We start from the raw sequence: 19,240 nt of genomic DNA, 5'->3' as shown, positions 1-19,240 counted from the left end.
ACAGAGCACTGAGCCCGGAGGCTGGGCCGAAACAACATTTGTTTCACTACGGCTCCTTTCAGCTGCCCACCCCCCTAACTGCTAAAAACGGCTAATACAACGGATAATAAAACGGCTATTAAACGCTTGAGGTGGCGTTTTGAAACGAGAAAACTTTCATTTTATTAGTACATGGTCTAATGATAATTATGAGCCTTTGATTTTTTGCGGAGACACATTTCTATTCCCCCGCTCTATTTGAGTGAGTGGTGATATTTCCCTCTGACACCGTTGTGATTTGGGGGACCCGTCCAGCCCGTGCAAAAAATAACGTAATACCAGGCTTGGCCACTGGGCACTGCTGCATGCTGGGAGAAGGCACATTCCTGGTGGCCTGCCTAACACGCCCGTAAAGGGTACGTTTCTGACGTTTCGGATGAAGAAAGCAGTGTAAGTGATCGATTGAAATAAAGCAAACAAATGTTCAAATGCCCAAGTGAGCTTTTTAAAGTTTAATTATAAGACCAAATGTGTGGCTTTCAAAGCAATTGCCTAATCAGAATGAGTTAGAATTAGTCTTCATACATTTGTTTCACTACGACTGCAGCTGCCCACCCCTCCTTCTCCCGCAGAAACAAACGGCTAAAACTGAAAGCTGTTAAAAGCTGTTAATAAAACGCTTGAGGTGGCGTTTTGAAATGAGAAAACTTCCATTTTATTTGTACATGGTCTAAAGATAAGTATGAGCCGATTGATATCCAGAATTTTTTTGCGGAGACACAATCTGGTTAGCCGCTTGTACTGTAGTGGACGGGGATATCTGCGTCCAGGCTCGTATGAAAATAAGCCCCTCCCACAGCCCATTGATACCAGGCTTGGCACATACGTATGTCACTCGTGTCCGTTTTACGGAGGTTGCTTCTAGTGTCCAACGGAAGGAAATCTCAAGAGAGTCTGGGCGTCCGTGTCTCTGGCGATGCCGCAGCGATCGCGGGCACTCTCACTTGTGTCATTAAACTAAAAAATCTGACTGTATTTCATATCAAAAGGACACAGATGATGACTGTATTTAATATCAAACTGATACAAAAACTATCCGACTGTAAACAGTGTATCACGTATATAAATTATTTCATATTTTACCAGAATAACATTCACTCTGATTCACAAAGTGTTCAAACTATATGAACAAGTACTTTTTAATCATCAAACTGACTTGACAATCAACATTAACTGAGTGGAAGGATGTAACACATGTAAGCTAACCTAGCAAAACTTCCATACGGTCTGTCCGTAATCCACGTAAAAAGTTCAATTATTTGAATTTATATAATACGGATACCGGACAGAAATACCGGACAGAAATATTACGGAGGGGAGGAGTTTCGGAGGCAAACTGACACAGAATCACATAGGAATTAATGGACTTTTGGTCGGATTCTTTTGGATCGCATACGAGAATGTACGCATGTAGAAACGAGGCGTAACAGCAACAAAACTCCTCCCCATCGGCTCCAAATCCACCCTCAGCAAACTCACAACCCCTCCCCCAAACTCACTATCGATGGCACCACGGTCTCCCCCTCCCCCCAGGCCCGCAATTTTGGCGTAATTTTTGATCCCACCCTCTCCCTTGAACCCCACATCCTCCACACCGTCAAAACCTCCTTCTATCACCTCCGTAATATTGCAAAGATTAGATCCTCCCTCACACCCCACGCTGCTGAAAGACTCATCCATGCCTTCATCTCCTCCCGCCCTTGACTATTGTAATTCACTCCTCGCCGGCATCAGCACCACCTCCATTAACAGACTCCAACTGGTCCAGAATGCAGCTGCACTCTGAGTGAGAGAAGAGCGCTATATAAATAACATTTATTATTATTATTATTATTATTATTATTATTATTATTATTATTATTATTTTAGTAGTTTGCATTGGTGTTGAACAGAGGGGTATACTACGAAGCAAACTCAACAGAGCCCGGCTCTCTTTTTGTTGATCTGGTTCAACATACCCTCGCTCAGAACTAACCGGTATCACGAAGGAAGTTATCAACCTCTTATGTTGAACGAGGGTTTCGGCTTCAGGCTCTGTGCGCGTCCCCATGAAAGGAGGCGTTTGACCCGTCATTTGACTCTGCATCCGCACAGACTGGACTGATCTTGTGCCGCTAACTTTACACAAACGGACTGATTGCGAGTAGTTGAGTAAATAAAAAAAAAAAGGTGCGTCGCTAACTTCACTCAAGAGGAAGAGTATGTCAGTCTGAATGATCACAGAACAGCAGAAAACAGAGAGCCGAAAAAAACTCTTATATAACTCACTAGTTAGGCCGACCTCCTCCGCCCCAGCCCTCCACGCCACTTCCTTTTTCGTACGGTCCCGGTAGCTGTAAAGGCTGGTGTCGTACAGTACCAGGTGCCGGCAAACTGTTACAATGATTTGGTCCTCCATTGTTGTTTTCATGAGCGACGTTGACGTCATGACGTCAGAGTGAGTGTCAACGCTGATTGGCTTTCGCTTCAAAGCGAGATGAATATATTCAACTCAAGCGAATGAGTGGCGGTGCGAATTTCGCGTCTTTCGCGCCGCGCCAAACGTATCGCATTCGCGTCCATTCGCATCTGTGCATTGACTTTGTATGCAAAGTGACCGCCCCTGGAGCCCCAAACGCGTTTGGTGTGGATGCACTTAAGAATCTGATTTAAGTCTGACACTGTCCCTTAATGAATAGCATAGCCTATCTATGTGGAAAATCACTTTAGTTTTGGGCCACTGTCCACATCAAAATTAATACAATTTTGATTCTGATTTAGGCTAATAGCCCTTTATTTGCATCTTATAAATACCATTCAAATAAATAGCCTAGATACAAAACCTGTAGTCTGTATTTTCCGGACAAATATGAATCTACTGTGAGAAGCTTAACCTGCGAGTCTGCAACGATGTCTGAACTGTGCAGCTGTCACGGCACGTCCCAACTGTAATCACTACTGATGAAAAGAAAGAAGACCACAGTCAAATAATGTTGCAACCTGTGATTTTATAGAACGCTTCATCAAGAGCCAGTGTGTGTAGATCGCCAGGTAAAATCATTTGAGGTGAGAGCATAGAGTGGCGCTACAGTAGGTCTAGGCTATTTTACATTTTCTGCATCAATAACTATGCATGTGGCAAAAAGCCGCAGCGCGATGTTACAGTTCACTCTAATGTAAGACTTATGTCACGGCTTCGTTTCGTTCATTACATTACTGATCAATACGTTTACTGATTTAACTAGTTTACTCAGTGAAAAGTATCGCTCAGACATTATAGTCAGGTCCACGGGATTTCAAAATGTGAAGTTTCCTTAAAGGGCAGCGCTCTAAGAGCCGAATTTAAGCTCAAACTCTCAAACAAAAACTGGTCTGGGCAGGTTAGCCGTGCAGCCTCTGTTACCACGGTGATCTAGCCAGGTAAAAAGAGAGCCACCTTTCGTGATACTGAAAACTAAGGCTTTAGACTCAACAGACCTCGCTCAGCCCTTAATCTCGCTTCGTAGTATACCCCTCTGGACTGCACTACATTGACAGGTGTTCCTTTATTTGTCTTCTTCTTTGAATAAAGCCTAATGCATGCTAGTAAAATACCACTAGTCACTAAAACCTAAATAATAGACCCCTTATCAGTCTACGTCACACATCGTCACTCCCCGCTCTACTGCGCATGTCAGCCGCAGAAAGAGACAAGAGCGACACGAGCCACAATCATGTCTTGTTGTGCTGTTGGATGCACAAACCGTTTATTTTTTGTTTGAATGGTGATAAAGCTAGTTAATGCCCAAATGCACCGCTGTATAATTACATAAATGAGTTGTGAAATGTTTACAATAAGGACAGTGACCAGAGACGAGGCTATAGCAATGGAAAGCAATGGAGGCTTATTTACAATGACCCAGACGTTATACATCTCCGTCCTCTTCCCTTGTGTTTGACTCTATGGTTTGACTAGGCAGTAGGGGTTTGCACGTGTAGCCGGTAAGTAGGCTAAATCATACCATTTAGGAAAAATCAATAAACGAAAACCGAGTGGGGTCGACATGTGCCAGCCTACTGTAGGCTACTAAAGCAGATAACACAACACATTATTGTGTTTGGTTATAATATTTATTCATTTAACTATTTAACTGCTCCACCATAAATTTCACTTTCCTTTTCATCTCCGTCTCAAACAGCTGGTCTGATAAGCTGGTCGGCTCGTGAGCCCAACAGCCCCGACAGCAGGAGTCAGTCTAAAAACAGATGATCACTATAGGCTAGTTATGATCACTTTTAAATCAAAAAGCAAAATTATGAAATAAAGGCATCTCTGTCTCTCTCTTTCTATCTGTCTGCCGGTCTACTGTCACTCTCCAACAGCAGTCCGGCCACTGAAGTCGTCGGGGCCATTTCTTCTCATCATTTATCCACTCAACTGCCCGCAACGCGTATGGGTCATTAAGACGTTTCCTGTTCAATAGTGTTAATGTTTCTGCATAACCAATGTTATCACTCGCTGATAAACTGTTTTAGTAAGCTGACAACATCGCTATTTAACACCGTGGACCAATAAAGAAACACCGCAACTGCAATACAACCAAACGGGTAACCATGGCAACCAGCCAAACAATTTTTCTTTCTGCAGCTATGCAGCGCGCGCATCCGCCGTGTTGATAAACAAATAAGCCCCCTATAGCCATGAAATAGAATAATTACCTTTTTTACAGTTCAACCACATTTTTGAACGATACAGGAGATATTTGAAAGCCATACAAACGCATTGTATTAAATTCATGCAGAAAAGGCACAAATTGGTGCATTAAAATTCACCAGAATGCAGAAAATGAAGTGTTTAATGCTCAAAAATTCTGGGAGGGTAGGCTAGTCCACTCAAGCTAGAGCAGGACCCCGTTATCTCAATTCAATTCTATGAACTTTATTTATCCGTTAGGAACTTCTTTTGTGCACGGCATCAGTGCGTACAGTTCACATATTCAACACAACACAATATGCCAAACACACATCACATAGGTAGCGGCAGTCCAACATTGGTCAGTGGGTGAAAAAAAAACTTGCAAAGCACAATACATAACGAATAGGGAATAAAAACAATAATAAAAAAATGAATTGAACAGTAATTAGTAATTTAGTTAAAGTTAAAAGGAATGGTGTTGAAAATGTATGTGTAAATAAATAAATACATCAACGTTTCACAAGTCTGACTGGACATGGCTCTCTTACCACATAGCCCTGTATGCTGATGATATGATCTTGTTTTTCTCGCAGTCTGAAGAATCTGTTCCGCCCTATCGGGTAAATACCATAAACTGGCAGAAGTGTGAATGTATGGCTTTAAGTGAGGACCTAGATCCTGAGTTTCTCAGTAATCTTTCAGTTAAAGTGACTGAACATATAAAGTACCTAGGAGCCACTATTCCCAATCCGACCTGCTTTACAAATTGAACTGCTATGACTGATAAACTTAAATATGATTTTTTTTTTGGCGGACGCCTCCTATATACATGATTCTTTGAATTAATGCCATCAAAATGGTGACTTTGCCTAGTTTTTTGTATTTATTCCAAAGTATACCCATTTTTCTGTCAAAGGCCTTTTTTAAAACATTGGATTCAATTATGTTTCCTTTTGTCTGTGGGTACAAAGCACATATAGGTAAAAGACATGTTTGCAAACCTAAAGATTTGGTCAAACACTGTTAGTCAAGGGGAGCAGGTCAAGATAAACTTACCAACATCACTAAACACCTCCGTAAGCTTGTTGGAACTTGTTACGTTACACATTTTGAGTTTTCTATTAGGCATTTTAGAGCTCCCTGCAGGCCATTACAAGTATGCAGTGTTTTTGTAGTTTCTTAATATGTGTTCATTCTCATTGGCTGATAAGAGTCACATTTTGTTAGTCACGTGATCGGGCATTATTTCGGCAGCCATTTTGATCTGTCATTTGAGCCAGAGATCCACACGGTGAAACATCTCTTTTTTATCTCACGTCATCTATCCGTGTAAGCCTTGGAGAAGCTTTGTTTGTAAGTAACTTGATTCATACATGTCTTATATAATTATTTATGTTAATATTTCATTGTATTTCATAACTTTATAAGTACATTTTATAACCAATTTGCATATTGGTTTATTTTCAGTTTCACACTTCTAAACCTGCTACAAACAACTTGTTCAACAACCTTCAATAAATGGACATACAAGTGCATGTCGACAACATCCTTAACGGTCCTTCATTATTGATCCTGTCTTCAAGTTTCGTGGGAAAAGTGTTTAGCTGTCTGGTGATGTGTGCATCGCTACGCGCTCAGGTGCCAGAACAGAACTTGTTTATTGATCAAATTATGTTCAGCTCTATATTTTCACACGGTATGTAATTTTAGAATCAAATACACATGTGCAGAATGATCCGCCCCGAACATCCCACCCGCTCTGCACTGCAGTCACTCTAACGTTGTGGCTGACCCAGGATCAGTAGCTACGCGCGGCAAAACATAGCAGTTTGCTAGCCCATGCCATGTTTTGAACTGCTAACGGCCACGTCTGTGTCGCGGGCGGCAGTTGATGTTGGAAGCAACAGGAGGAGAAACATTGTCCGCTCTGTTCAGTGCACGGGAGGACACAAACGTCTGCAGTTTTCAGAGGTGTGTGTGATTAGACATCAACATAACGTCGTCTTTCTGGCACAAATGATGAACAGTCCCCAAGAACGTGGTCGCGCGTACACACACACACACACACACTGTTTAATTTTAATTTATTTTCAGTATTAAAACCATCAGTTAGATTTTAAATTAATAAAAAGCCTAATTTTAAATATCCACCACCTTCTGTCATTTATCTTTCCGTTCATACAACAATATACAGAGAAACTTCGAATTTTTCGGGCATATTTCGAATGGTAGAATTAATCCTGATTAATCCTAAAAACCCTGTGATTAATCTGATTAAAATCTTTTATCGTTTGACAGCCCTACCAATCACCTCTGAAATGACCTTTTTATTAGCTTTTTCTTTGGAAATGGAAAAGTCAGTACATCAGCAAAGTTTACTAAAAAAAACCTACTTAATATCTGCATCCATATTTTTCAGTGATTCTTGAGAACCGGGACAAAAGGCCATCTTCCATATGTAACTGCTGTTATTTTTAAAACAAAAAATATTTAAAATTAGATGTTATTAGGGATTAAGAATAGAATGTCTGGAGCACAATTATCCCCTTAAATTTAATTTTATCATTATTATGTCAAATATATGACACGTTATCTTCTCACAACGTTCACAACAGTGTGTCCTCAGAGAAGTTTTCAATCTTTCATATGCAATTAAACCTATTAAAAATGTACTTTAATGATTAAAAAGAGCTTTTTTCATCAAAAGCAACTCTAAACAATCTCTCATATCAATAAAAACAGTTTTTCTGCAACACATTCATGTTGTATAAGGATTCTAAGTGGTGGGACCACTTTACTGTAAGTCAACACCGTCAGACATTTCATTATGTAAAATGTAATAAAATCCGGCGAAATAAGGGGCAGCTGTCACTTTGAAGGACCAATTGTCAAATTCTACCTCTGCAGAGTACATTAGAGTCAGACAGGCTCTGATAATTGTTGTAGTTTTAGATTATTTTACATTCCGAATCTTGAAAGTCCTGTCAACACCAATTTACAATTTCTGAAGAAGTTATTTGAAATTTTTTGATAATTTTATTTTCCTGAAGTAGTTCATACTAGCACCTAACATCAACAGAAAAACCAAATGGCTACTGGATAAATTCAATTTGTTATGTTTAAGAAACGTTAAATATGTCAACATCGTCAGACGGGAAATCTGACGGAGTTGACATCTGACTGTGGTGATAGGCCAATGACGGTAAAAAAAACAAAAGCTTGGAGGTTGTGTCGAAGTTTAGCTTAGTATATGTTGGATACATAGGCTACATGTAATTTAATTTGCCGAAACATAGGGTTTGTATTTTTTCAACATTGCACCCTGTTTTGTCCCACTTCTCAAGAATCACTGTTTTATAGCACAACTTGAGTTGATTGCTATCTATCTTTGAGAAAACAAAAAAAGGGTATTTTTCAATGGATATGAATCTGCTGTTCACTGGTATTCCTCAAGGAGGCTTCCTTGGGTTGCACTGCAGCCTGTGATGTCACCCTCTCCCTCACCATCCCAACGTAGGAAGTTGTGGACGATACAGGTGTCTTTCACGGCGCTCTCCGCAACCTCTGGTGACACGCCGAGAACGCTCACGTATAGCCTCCACTGGTTTGCAAGGATGCCAAAGGCGCACTCCACCATCCTTCATGCATGGAGAGACGGAAGTTGAACACCCTCCGCTCTCCCCCCAGATGTTGACCAGGGTAGGGCTAATAATGTAATGGAGGAAACAGCTGTTATTTATGTTGTTGACTCTGTATAATTGTGCGGTACAAATGACTCACAATTTGTCCGAACTACTTAAAGATTTCCAAAAATTATGGAAATGTGTGAAAGAAATCAAATGCTGCTGAAAATATCAAAAACAACATCCATAATTTTTGTAACCAAATAGAAACAAAAGAATAGTCCGCTCACATTGATAGTCAAATCAAATTTGTTTTATTTATATAGTCCAATATCACAAAAAGCAATTTTGCCTCAATGGGCTTTACAATCAGTAGACGACAACCTCTGCCCTTAGAACCCTCGACTCGGCAGAGGAACAGCTCCCGAAAAAACCTTTAACAGGGAAAGAATGGAAGAAACCTCAGGGAGAGTGACAGAGGAGGATCCCTCTCCCAGGACGGACAGACCTGCAATAGATTTCAAGTGTACAGAACAGAGCAACAGAGGGCAAAACCGTCGCGAAAAATAGTCAACAACTTCACCATTAAACAGTGTATTATCACCAGATCCAGTTCAACTACCAGAGGTCCACTGCTGATTATACTATATAATTTAGTTTGAAAAACATAACTTGCTTGAATATGATTTTTGGCCATTTTTGAAGTTGGATTTATGGTAAAAATATTCAATAACTAACACTTACACTTTGTTATACCACCAGATTCAGTTTAAGGGATCCACTGCTGGTGGAACTACACCGTAGAAAGGTGAACAAATTAAACACAAACACTTACAGTCCTGCGGTAGCTCCTTGTAATAAAGGGGTGGGCCAGGATTTGAATTGGAGTAATCCTGTTTGTGGGATCCAGCTGAAGCATTTCCTTCAACAGGTCAACACATGCGCTCCTTTCAGCAGCCTTTTCCCTGTTTTCTTTGTACGAGTTCCTAAACTGTAAAAGCAAACAAAACAAAAAACACTAAATTTTAAGCAGCCACAATGACATCCTGGCTCATGAAAACAGCCTGTTTTGGGTGCTCCTCTGCAGGCATCCTATTCTTGATAACTTACTGTTTTCAGCTCATCCAAAGAGGAAACATGAAATCTCCTGGTTTCCACTGGTTTTATTTTAGTTTCTGTCTGAAACTCTGTTGGCGTTTAGAAAGAGACAAAATCTATTTGAAGTATATCTTCCATTAGAGTTATCTCTCTTATACTCTACAAATGATCCTGTTTGGCCAGTGTGTTACAGTATATACCTTCAATGTCCACTTTGTCCACATGCAGAAGAAGTGCTTGCTCTTTCTGTTTTGACGTTTTGCATAGACATCCGGGCATCCTTATTGATCCTGAATTGAGTGATCCTTTCCTTTAGTGCCACCATGAGGTTGACATGTGTGGCTTCGATTGAAACATCCCAACAACGACTGGATGGTTTACCATATTCATGTTGCTATCAGGATATTGTTGGTGTCTGCATAGTAGTCTAACCACCACCAGGTAGAACTTTGAATTTGCGTACAATAATTTAGTTTGAATAAATACTCGCAAAACTAAGGACGCAAATTAAGCCATACATAGGAATTATTGCTATTAACCATAGCATGCTTATATGGTGAACATGTTAAACATTACGGCTGCTTATCGTCAACATGTAAACAGTAGCTCACAGAGCTGCTAGCTGTAGAGTCTGTGTCTATTGGCACTACATTTGGTGTGGCTGCTCTTGGAGTAAGCTGAAGTATTACAAATGCTTTACCTTTCTATATAAGTACATGTCAAAACAATATCACATACATTAACAGCGATAGTACTTACCAGATCAAACTCACTTTTTGCTGGGAAAAGTGAAAAGCCGAGGAGCATCTGAGCCATCACTGAGCCAAGAGACCAAATGTCAATGGCCTCAGTAAATGGGACGCCCAATGACTTCAGGAGACCTGAGTTTGAAAGAACTCTAAAAAACTCTAAAAAAAATTATGAACACTGTCATGTTTAAAAGTTTCTGGTAGGGCCCTTTTAAACAGTATCCTATCTCATTCAAAATACATAAGATGTTCTAGTTACACTCTGTTCAATGAGCCTTGGCATGATGATTCCTTCAATGGTCTTTAAAAAAATCTCAAACATGATGCTGGAGTATTTTGACCATATGCTTAGCTAAAATAATATATATTACAGTGTGTTGCACTACAATCTGACCACTTAATCATTTTAACAAAGAAAGTATGACAATTTTTTAAACTGGCTCCAGCTTTGATGAGGTTTTGGGGACGTACCCAATAACTTCTATCAAGTATCAAGTTTCCACTTTTTTAAGACCTGGAAGCAAACACATCCCAAAAGAGTAGTCTTTGCCGAACCACTGTCAAGAAACTTGAACTGAAGCATTTCTCATAAAAAGTGTAAAGGGCTCACCTATACCAAAAGGGCTGAACATTTAGCCCTGGTTTAGCTTCACCCTGAATGGCTGTTTCTTCTGATCCACCAACATGATGTTGTCCAGTTTTAAATCGGTGTGGATCAGTCCAAGTCCCTTCAGGCCATGAAATGCAATGGCCAGCTGCAAGTAAAGTCAATTACAGAATAAGAAGGATGTGCCAGAGTGAAAAACAAATATTCTACGTTATATCTGGTGCTGTGTCCTTACATCTTGGATGATGGTCCTGATGCCATTTACAGGGGGCATTAGCATTTAAGTCAAGAATGCTTGTTCCATCTTTGACAATCCATCCATTACCGTTTGGACACCATAATAGTGGTTTCGGTATGTGGCTGTGGCACCATATTGCTGTCTGATACATTGCTCTTTGCACATGTTGTGCAAATGCATCCTTGGTTGGTGGCAGATGTGCAGAGGCTGCATCCGTTGTTGATGATGCTTCAAATTCTACGTTATATCTAGTGCTGTGTCCTTACATCTTGGATGATGGTCCTGATGCCATTTAAAGGGATCAGGGCACATTTTTTCTGGCAAATATAATCATAGAAGCTCATATACAGAATTTCAAACACCATGAAGGTCCGGTCGAACCTGTTGAAGCATTCGTGGCATCTGACGATGTTGAACATATCAGGGTCCAAACATCTGAGTTTTTCCAGTATGACCACCTGGGGATAAATCACAAGTTAGAAGCAGCTATGTCATCAACAGTTTATGTTAGATATTTTTTGTATGACTCATGGACTGTAGTAAAAATTGATATTTGAGTTGTAGGTAGCTCACCTCCCTAATCTTGTCATACTTTTCAGTGTTTCGTATGAGAACTTTTACCGCCACAGTCTCTTTAGTGTCCTTTTTTACACACTGGATCACTTGTCCAAAGCATCCTTGTCCCAGAACTCTCAGTGTAATGTAGTTTTCTGAGATGTGGTGTGTTATGGGTAGATTTGCCATATTGCAAAGAGAACTGAAAGCAAAGTATGATCATGTTATTTGCTGTAGCCGGCAGACAATTAAGCATTTAAAAACAGTTTTTACATAGTGTAAGAGGGCCAGAGTGCACTCATCAACTTCAAATAAAGTGGGACTTTAACAGCGACTTTCTTTGAAAATATGGTCCCATATTTAACAGATTTGAAACCAGCTGCTATTATTAAAATACCTTGGTTGTAGGTACAAATTTCCAAAGAGCATCAGAGACTAGACTTTTATTATTTAAAAGTTCATCCTTACTCATTTCAATAAGGTTAAACTTTTTGTGTACAGACAACATATTTTCATTTTAGTTTCCACTAGGCAGTAAACCAAACTATGTCCAATGTTGATTTGAGATGAACAATTTTCCAAATACCCTAATACTTAACTCACATGAATTGTGGTCATTAACAACTGCTTTTTCTCCTACTATTACGTCTAGCTAATTACATACCTTATTTATCTAAGTTCAATTAGACACTGATATGTATATTTCAGTCGACTTTTTTTGTGTGGATATAAGTTACAGTCAGTCTAGCTCGACCTCAGAAACTTTGCTATAACAGAACATTTGATTTACCTGTATCAGTAGAAGAATGTCTGAAGTTGTTTAGTAGTTATCTTGTAGTTTGGATTGCATGGATGTGTTGGGTTCAGAGGTTGTGTTAACAAGAAAATGTACTAAATGATACATGTGAAGAACATATGGTAATGTATGACTTTATGATCATTTTAGCTGCTTTTTACTGTTATCTACTGTTAGGTAGTTTAGTCCAGTGATTCCAAACCCGAGTGTCAGGTGAATTAACAGAACCTGAAAGTGCCTCAGAACACCTTTAAACCGTGGCTCCGATTTGCCATTTCCGCCCACTGTAGCTTTCCAGTAGTTGACCAGGTTGTCCACCCAGGTTGTGACCCTTGAAGGTCCTAGATATAATTGTTGGTGAACAACCTTTTACAACATTCCATGTCTGATTTTCCAAAAAAAGGGGGTTTTATACCGTCCCTTTGGTGCAACCGGCGTTAGGTCCATTCTAAAGCCTGGTCTTAACTAAGACTTACTTAGCAGTTACGACCTTACAGAGGCTTAGTTAAGACCAGTTGGTGCTACCGGCCCATGGGTATTAGTTTATTTTATGTAGCATGTAAAGGCATACAAAAACAAATCTAGAATACATATATCTGTGTCTGATTAACAAATCAGTACCAATTACTCTGTCTTTCAGCAAGCCTGTTAACTATGTGTGTGTGTGTGTGTGTTTATGTATTAGTAAATTGGTCATATCTTATATTTTTACACTTAAATCTTGGTATTTTTTACCCAAGAGGGGTATTTAGACCTTTGGGATATGGTTGTAAGGATAAATCCTAGAATACCAAGACAGGGGAGTGAGCTGTTTTCCTTTCAAGCTTTACAAATACAATCGTGGGTTGGACTTAGATGTGAAGATAGAAAGAAGATACTTTATTCATCCCCGCACAGACAGCTGTTTTCAGTCAAAAGGTCTGATAAAGCCATAGTAGGCTACACCACATGCTGAAGTCCAAAGGTCAAACACAGGAAGGCAGTCAGTGAAGGCATCAAACATCATTCAGGGAAAAGGCATCAAATAAATCCAGGTAGAGTCAAATAGGCAAGCAAACAGGAGAAAACAAAGGTTTGAAAGCATGGGCACACTAAGGAGAAGATGACAATCGGGCAGAGAGTAAAGAGGAACACAGCGTATAAATAGGTCAAGCCTAATTGCAAACAAGACAGTTGTGTGTGGGAAATTGTCAGGAAAACCACAGGAAGTAATGTACACAATCCATGACTACAAAGTAAAACAGGAAGTGAGCACAAAATAAATACATTTTGACTGATTATCACAGGATGTGTAAATATTAGTGCTGTCAAACGATTAAAATATTTTATCGTGATTAATCGCATTAATGTCATAGTTAACTCGCGATTAATCGCATTTTTATTTATTCTAGCCTGAATGTCCCTTGATTTCTTTTTGTCCCATTATTTTTTCTCATTTGCTTTTATCACACCCATTCTAATTATGATATTTAAGAAGAAATACACTGAATTACAATGATGTCTACACCATTGTAATTCAGTGTATTTCTTCTTAAAGAGGACCTATTATACTACTTTTCTGGTCTTAATTTCTTGTTTTACACTGCTATAGAGCAACCTGACACGAATCACATCACAAAAAACTATGTAGATTTTCGGGAAGCTCTTTCTCTTATTTTGGCGATCCAGCACGTCCTGTCAACACTTGAGTGTGTGTGCTTCGGCAATCTCCGCTCACTCCGCCTGTGCTTCGGACATTTCCGCTCCCCTCCCCCCTCCTGCAAACCCCACTCCGTTGTGATTGGTTACCTTCCTTCCGGAACACTTTCAGTGGCGGGAAGCGCGAGCATGGACCTATAAGGGCGCGAGGCAGACGCGAACAGGGAAGTGACAGCATTACCATACATGGAAACATCCGCGTGGTGACGTCACAAAGTTTTATGCGACGTCACAAATTATGAAAGGGTAGACCGCTTTGAAGACGTGACTTCTCGACTGGCTAGAATAGTGTTTAGTGCTCTGCACAGACACCCCAGACGGTCAGCAGGGAATATGTCGAAATGCATGTAAGTCATTATTTGATAATTTAGTATGGTTAAGCATGACTATGAATCATCATAACAACGTTTATAGGTCATAAAAGTCAAAAAGCATCATAGGTCCTCTTTAAATATCATAATTTGCAATTCAGTGCAAATAACAATATAGACCAATAACCAGTGGTTTTATGGAGATATCTAGAACAGCTCTATTGCAAATGAGATTTCTTTATGCGTGTCCCTGCTCTGAAACAGCCAAATTAGAGCATTCCGAATAGTGTACAGGGGGCATTAGCATTTAAGTCAAGAATGCTTGTTCCATCTTTGACAATCCATCCATTACCGTTTGGACACCATAATAGTGGTTTCGGTATGTGGCTGTGGCACCATATTGCTGTCTGATACATTGCTCTTTGCACATGTTGTGCAAATGCATCCTCGGTTGGTGGCAGATGTGCAGAAGCTGCATCTGTTGTTGATGCAACAATGAATCTTAGTTCATCCAAATTTGAGCACATTACTCCATCTTCCTTTTTTTTCCCCATAAAGAAGTAGCGCATATTCTCTTGCTACTGGCAAAGACTCTTCCAAACTCGCAGAAAGTCCAAAATATGTCAAATCTTTCAGCTGGTTGAGATGGTTCTTTAGTTTGGTAAATGCTGTGGTTTTTCCTATTCTAAACAAACTACTGGTTGTGTCACAGCCAGTGAGTGCATGACATGCTGGTAGACAGTTGGAAATGTCTTTTCCCAGTTTCTCTGATATGAGGTTGATGGGGATATACCTCTCTCTCATGACATGGCCTGTATGCATGTACACTGTAGATTCCCTTAACATTCCTTTGCGTGCATTATAAATAAGCAGTACTTCCACATCTGTGTCATCACATCTTACGATTATTTTTGGAATATGACTCTGCTGCGAGATGTATGGCATGTAACACCATTCTTGTGTCAGCCTCTTCCTGATCACTGTACAAAGATGTCAAACAGCTGACTCCTGCTTTACACATGTACTTCACCTCCTCACCTTTCTGAAATCCACCAGCCAAGATGATGGAGTCAGCTGGGTGTATTCTCTGTGGGGCAGCAGTGACGATGTAGTTGCTCACAAATACGCAGAGCGCAGCTTTGTTGCCACTACTCCTCAGGTACTTCCTGTAGTTTGGAACTTTTGTGTTGCCAGTTATCACATGTGTAGGTCTAACATCACTTGCACCTCTCCTCTGCATCTCCAGGTCTTTGATTGACTTTGTGTTGTCATACCTGAAAGATAAAAAAAAAATCACTGTTGAGGTTTGTTCTACCTCGGGTAGGGGTATCTCGAAAACTAAAGCCTTTTCTGAGCACTTGCTGCTAGACTACTAGGGGGCAAAGTGATTTTTTGGACATGGGCTGTTGTAAAAGGTTGTTCACCAGAAATTATATCTAGGACCTTCAAGGATCACAACCTGTGTGGACAACCTGGTCAACTACCTGCTGGAAAGCTACAGGGGGCCGAAATAGAAAATCAGAACCACGGTTTAATGCGAGGGTAACATTTAATTTTTTTAACTTATAGATATCATCATGAAACTTTGCCAGTTGATTACTGACATTAAAACAGTGACTTTTTGTATTGAAGTTTTTTTTTTAAATGTTTGAATATATATGCAAATCTTTGGTTTTTAAAGATATGCAAATGTGTGCATAATTTGTGAAATATGCCAAATTTGCATATATATTCACATTAATAACGCGTTAAACTGACAACACAAATAAATATGCAACTTTCACCTTCCATGTTGCACACATACTTCATGGCTTGTTCTCCTCCATCACCAACATCTGTTAACCTACTTAAATTAAATTGCTTAAGTTGCCTAAACTTGATACAACTGTAAATATTATTGCTTTATAATTATTAAGTTGGCAGGTTTGAGCTGGTATTAATATTGATCATCCAATGCTATATTGCATGATCCTGCATTTGGTTTCCTACAACTCTCAATATTCTGCATGTTGTCAATGTAACTAGCATTTTGATTACAACTACTAACTTAAACCACCGTGTTTTGCTCTCTGGTGACTTCACAAGGGAATGAAAACACCTTTTTTGATTGCATGCTGATGACATAGAGCTGCTAAACACACTCAGTTTAGTGACAGCACACATATTGCTCCAGCTCCCTCCTATTCAGCAGTGTGCTGCAGAGGCAGTAGTAGCCTGGGGGAGATGGGCCTTTAATCTCGCATGTGTATCAGATTGATCCCTGCTTTTTGTATCACTAGCCTCTGTAAGCAGCTAGGCTTCCCTTGCCCAGTTGAAAAGGGAAGATATTGACAGACGGTCATAAAATTGCCCACAGGGCATTCTTTACAACCATAATGGATACAAGTAGGCTGGCAGTGCACAGCCTTTTGGAGTGCTACAGAGGTCCCTTGGTCTGTTCTGTTGTTATGATCTGCTATCTGTTTGTTGTGTTGTCATGCTTTTGAATAATGTCATGCTTTAGCAAATCCTTGCTAATTGAATAATAATTTAAGACTATAGCCTTGGCTTACAGAGCTATTGTTAGCATAGCCACTGAAGCCAGTCCTACTACTTGATAACTTGCTAATAGAGTTTTTAATAAGACGGGTTTCTGTGCAACATCTTCAAACACATGTGCACGCATACAAGGGGCATAAAGCCAACTCTATTCTATTGTTTTCTAGTCGAGCCAACGAGCAAAGCAGAAATTATGATTATGTTGTTGTGCAATTAACTGTACCATCCACAGAAAATACAGATGGAAAATGTTTAAGAAATGCCCCCTTTTATCAGTTTGCTAAAAGAATAATTAGATTATTGTTATGGGCCATTTAAAGGGAGAATTGGAATCCCGTTTTTTGTGACTGACATTCAGTTAGGATGCGTCGCTTAGATCCTTATGCACGTAAACACACGCTTCATAAAGTTTCCTGTTTCTTGTTTCTGGCTGGGCAGGATAAGTCGTCAAAATGCAAAACCCCAAAGCCTTGTCACAAAAATTTTAATCTTGAACTTGACCACAAGTACAACATTATACACGCCTGAGGATTTGTATGCACACAGATTTACATCTGATGGTTGGGGGCGGAGCAACTTTCCAACCATAGCCCCTTATCTACCAAAAGTCCAAGGAACTTCTAGTTCCAGGACCTCTTAAGTTCCTGTGGCCCGGTGTTGTCTGTGTTTCCACCGGGGTCTGAAGTCCCGGGGAGGTTATACATATCAGGCCGATGACGTATGGAGAAGCAGTGAAAGTATCTACACTGCATGTCATTTTGTGATACATTTAATAAATGTTGAGTTTTGACAGTGTCAATGTGATTGTATATAATCAGGGGTTCAACCGATTACTTCTCTATCCATTTCTGGATAGAGACACACAAGTATAAAATAGGAGACTGGTGAGCTGAAACGTGTTCCGGCAGATGGGTGCTGTGTGGTTCCCTGTTCCTGCTCATAGTTCCTGTTGTGGAAACAGGCTCATGATGCTCCAGCCAGTCAGGAGACTCTGGATGGTGCACCTGTAGAAGGTGGACAAGCAAGTCATGTTATTAAGTTGTTAACCTTAAGTTAGTAGCTGTGTTTGGCATGAAGCTAACTTCTTACAGCATTTTACAACCCTTGACGTTTCCCAGGCGTCTGTATTTTTCTCCCTTTCTTTATAATGATCATAATTAGCCATTGCTGTGATTATACTAATTGCTGTTATTTAAGAACAAATGTGTGGTGCTGAAGTCGTGTTTGTGAAGTGTCCTTTGCCGTGGTTGTGTTTCCCCAGCTGGACAACCCTGATGAGCAGGCGGCCCAGATCAGGAGAGAGCTGGACGGACGGCTGCAGATGGCAGAGCAGATCACTAGGGTAAGAGACATGGCTGGATGGATGGGGAGAGAGAAATGGATGGATGCACTCAAATGGCAGAACATACAGTATAAAAGAATAGCGCTTTTTCAATATTGGATGTAAATGATTTACCATTGATATTGATTCACGTTAATGCCTTTAGGTTAAATCTACAGTATTCCCAATGTTTTAATATGACTAGTACAGTGCCCGTAGGAAGCAGGTAAACAAAGAAACATATTAAACAGTACATTTGGCTGCTATCATTGATGGCTAATTTTACACTGTTAAAGGTTATTATCAGTAAGTTACTTTGTAGAAGTTGGCTATAGAGTAGGGCAACATTCCTTAGTGTATTGTGTAAAGATAACCACAAACTAATTCCATTTTGTTAAGTGAAATGAAACAGAAAATGTGTTAATTAATTAAGTGTTGAAGTGTAAAGAAGAATCGAGATGTACAGGTGTTACCTATACAATCTGATATTATGGTACCCTGCAAACTGCCATCCATACTGCACAATGCACTGAAACTTACAATCAGTTGCCTATGTAGTAAATGGCTGCACTGTGTATAAAAGGAGTCTATGCTGCACGCCATGACAACATTGTCAACCCCATTACCATTACTGTTAGGTATTTGAAAGCTAAGACAGAGTTTGGATAACTGTCAATTAACGTTACCGTGTCAGTAGCAGTCAGCTGTGTGTGTGTGTGTGTGTGTGGGGGGAGGGCCTTGTGTGCGCGCGGCGTCCGCATCCGAGACTGTGCTGTCAATTAACGTTAACGTGTCAGTAGCAGGCAGCTGTGTGTGTGGTGCAGCTGTGTGTGTGTGTGACTCGTGTGCGCGCACGCACGCTCGGTGTGTGGGAGTGGACTTGTGTGTGCAGTGCACGCGGTCGCGCTCGGGCTTTCAGTTTAGATTTTAAACGGATATAAAACATTTTGTGGAAGCATCCGAGACCGTGCTGTATCATTACAGTGAAAATAGCGTGAAGTGCAGTCTTTACC

General features: G+C 40.2%; 1 protein-coding gene across 1 annotated transcript in view; it reads left to right on the top strand.

Moving 5' to 3' along the window:
- Nucleotides 1–19,240, top strand: part of cadpsa (Ca2+-dependent activator protein for secretion a) — a gene marked incomplete at both ends in the record, with an annotated part of 163,132 nt that overhangs the window by 52,708 nt on the left and 91,184 nt on the right. Inside the window, one exon of the mRNA XM_080026580.1 lies at nt 18,168–18,248. Coding sequence (XP_079882706.1) covers nt 18,168–18,248 — 81 coding nt within the window. The remainder of the gene's footprint in view (nt 1–18,167; nt 18,249–19,240) is intronic.

Source organism: Ammodytes marinus (assembly GCF_949987685.1).
Source record: "Ammodytes marinus genome assembly, chromosome: 4".
Classification (NCBI taxonomy): Eukaryota; Metazoa; Chordata; class Actinopteri; order Uranoscopiformes; family Ammodytidae; genus Ammodytes; species Ammodytes marinus.
This window is presented reverse-complemented; position numbering and strand designations above follow the sequence as displayed.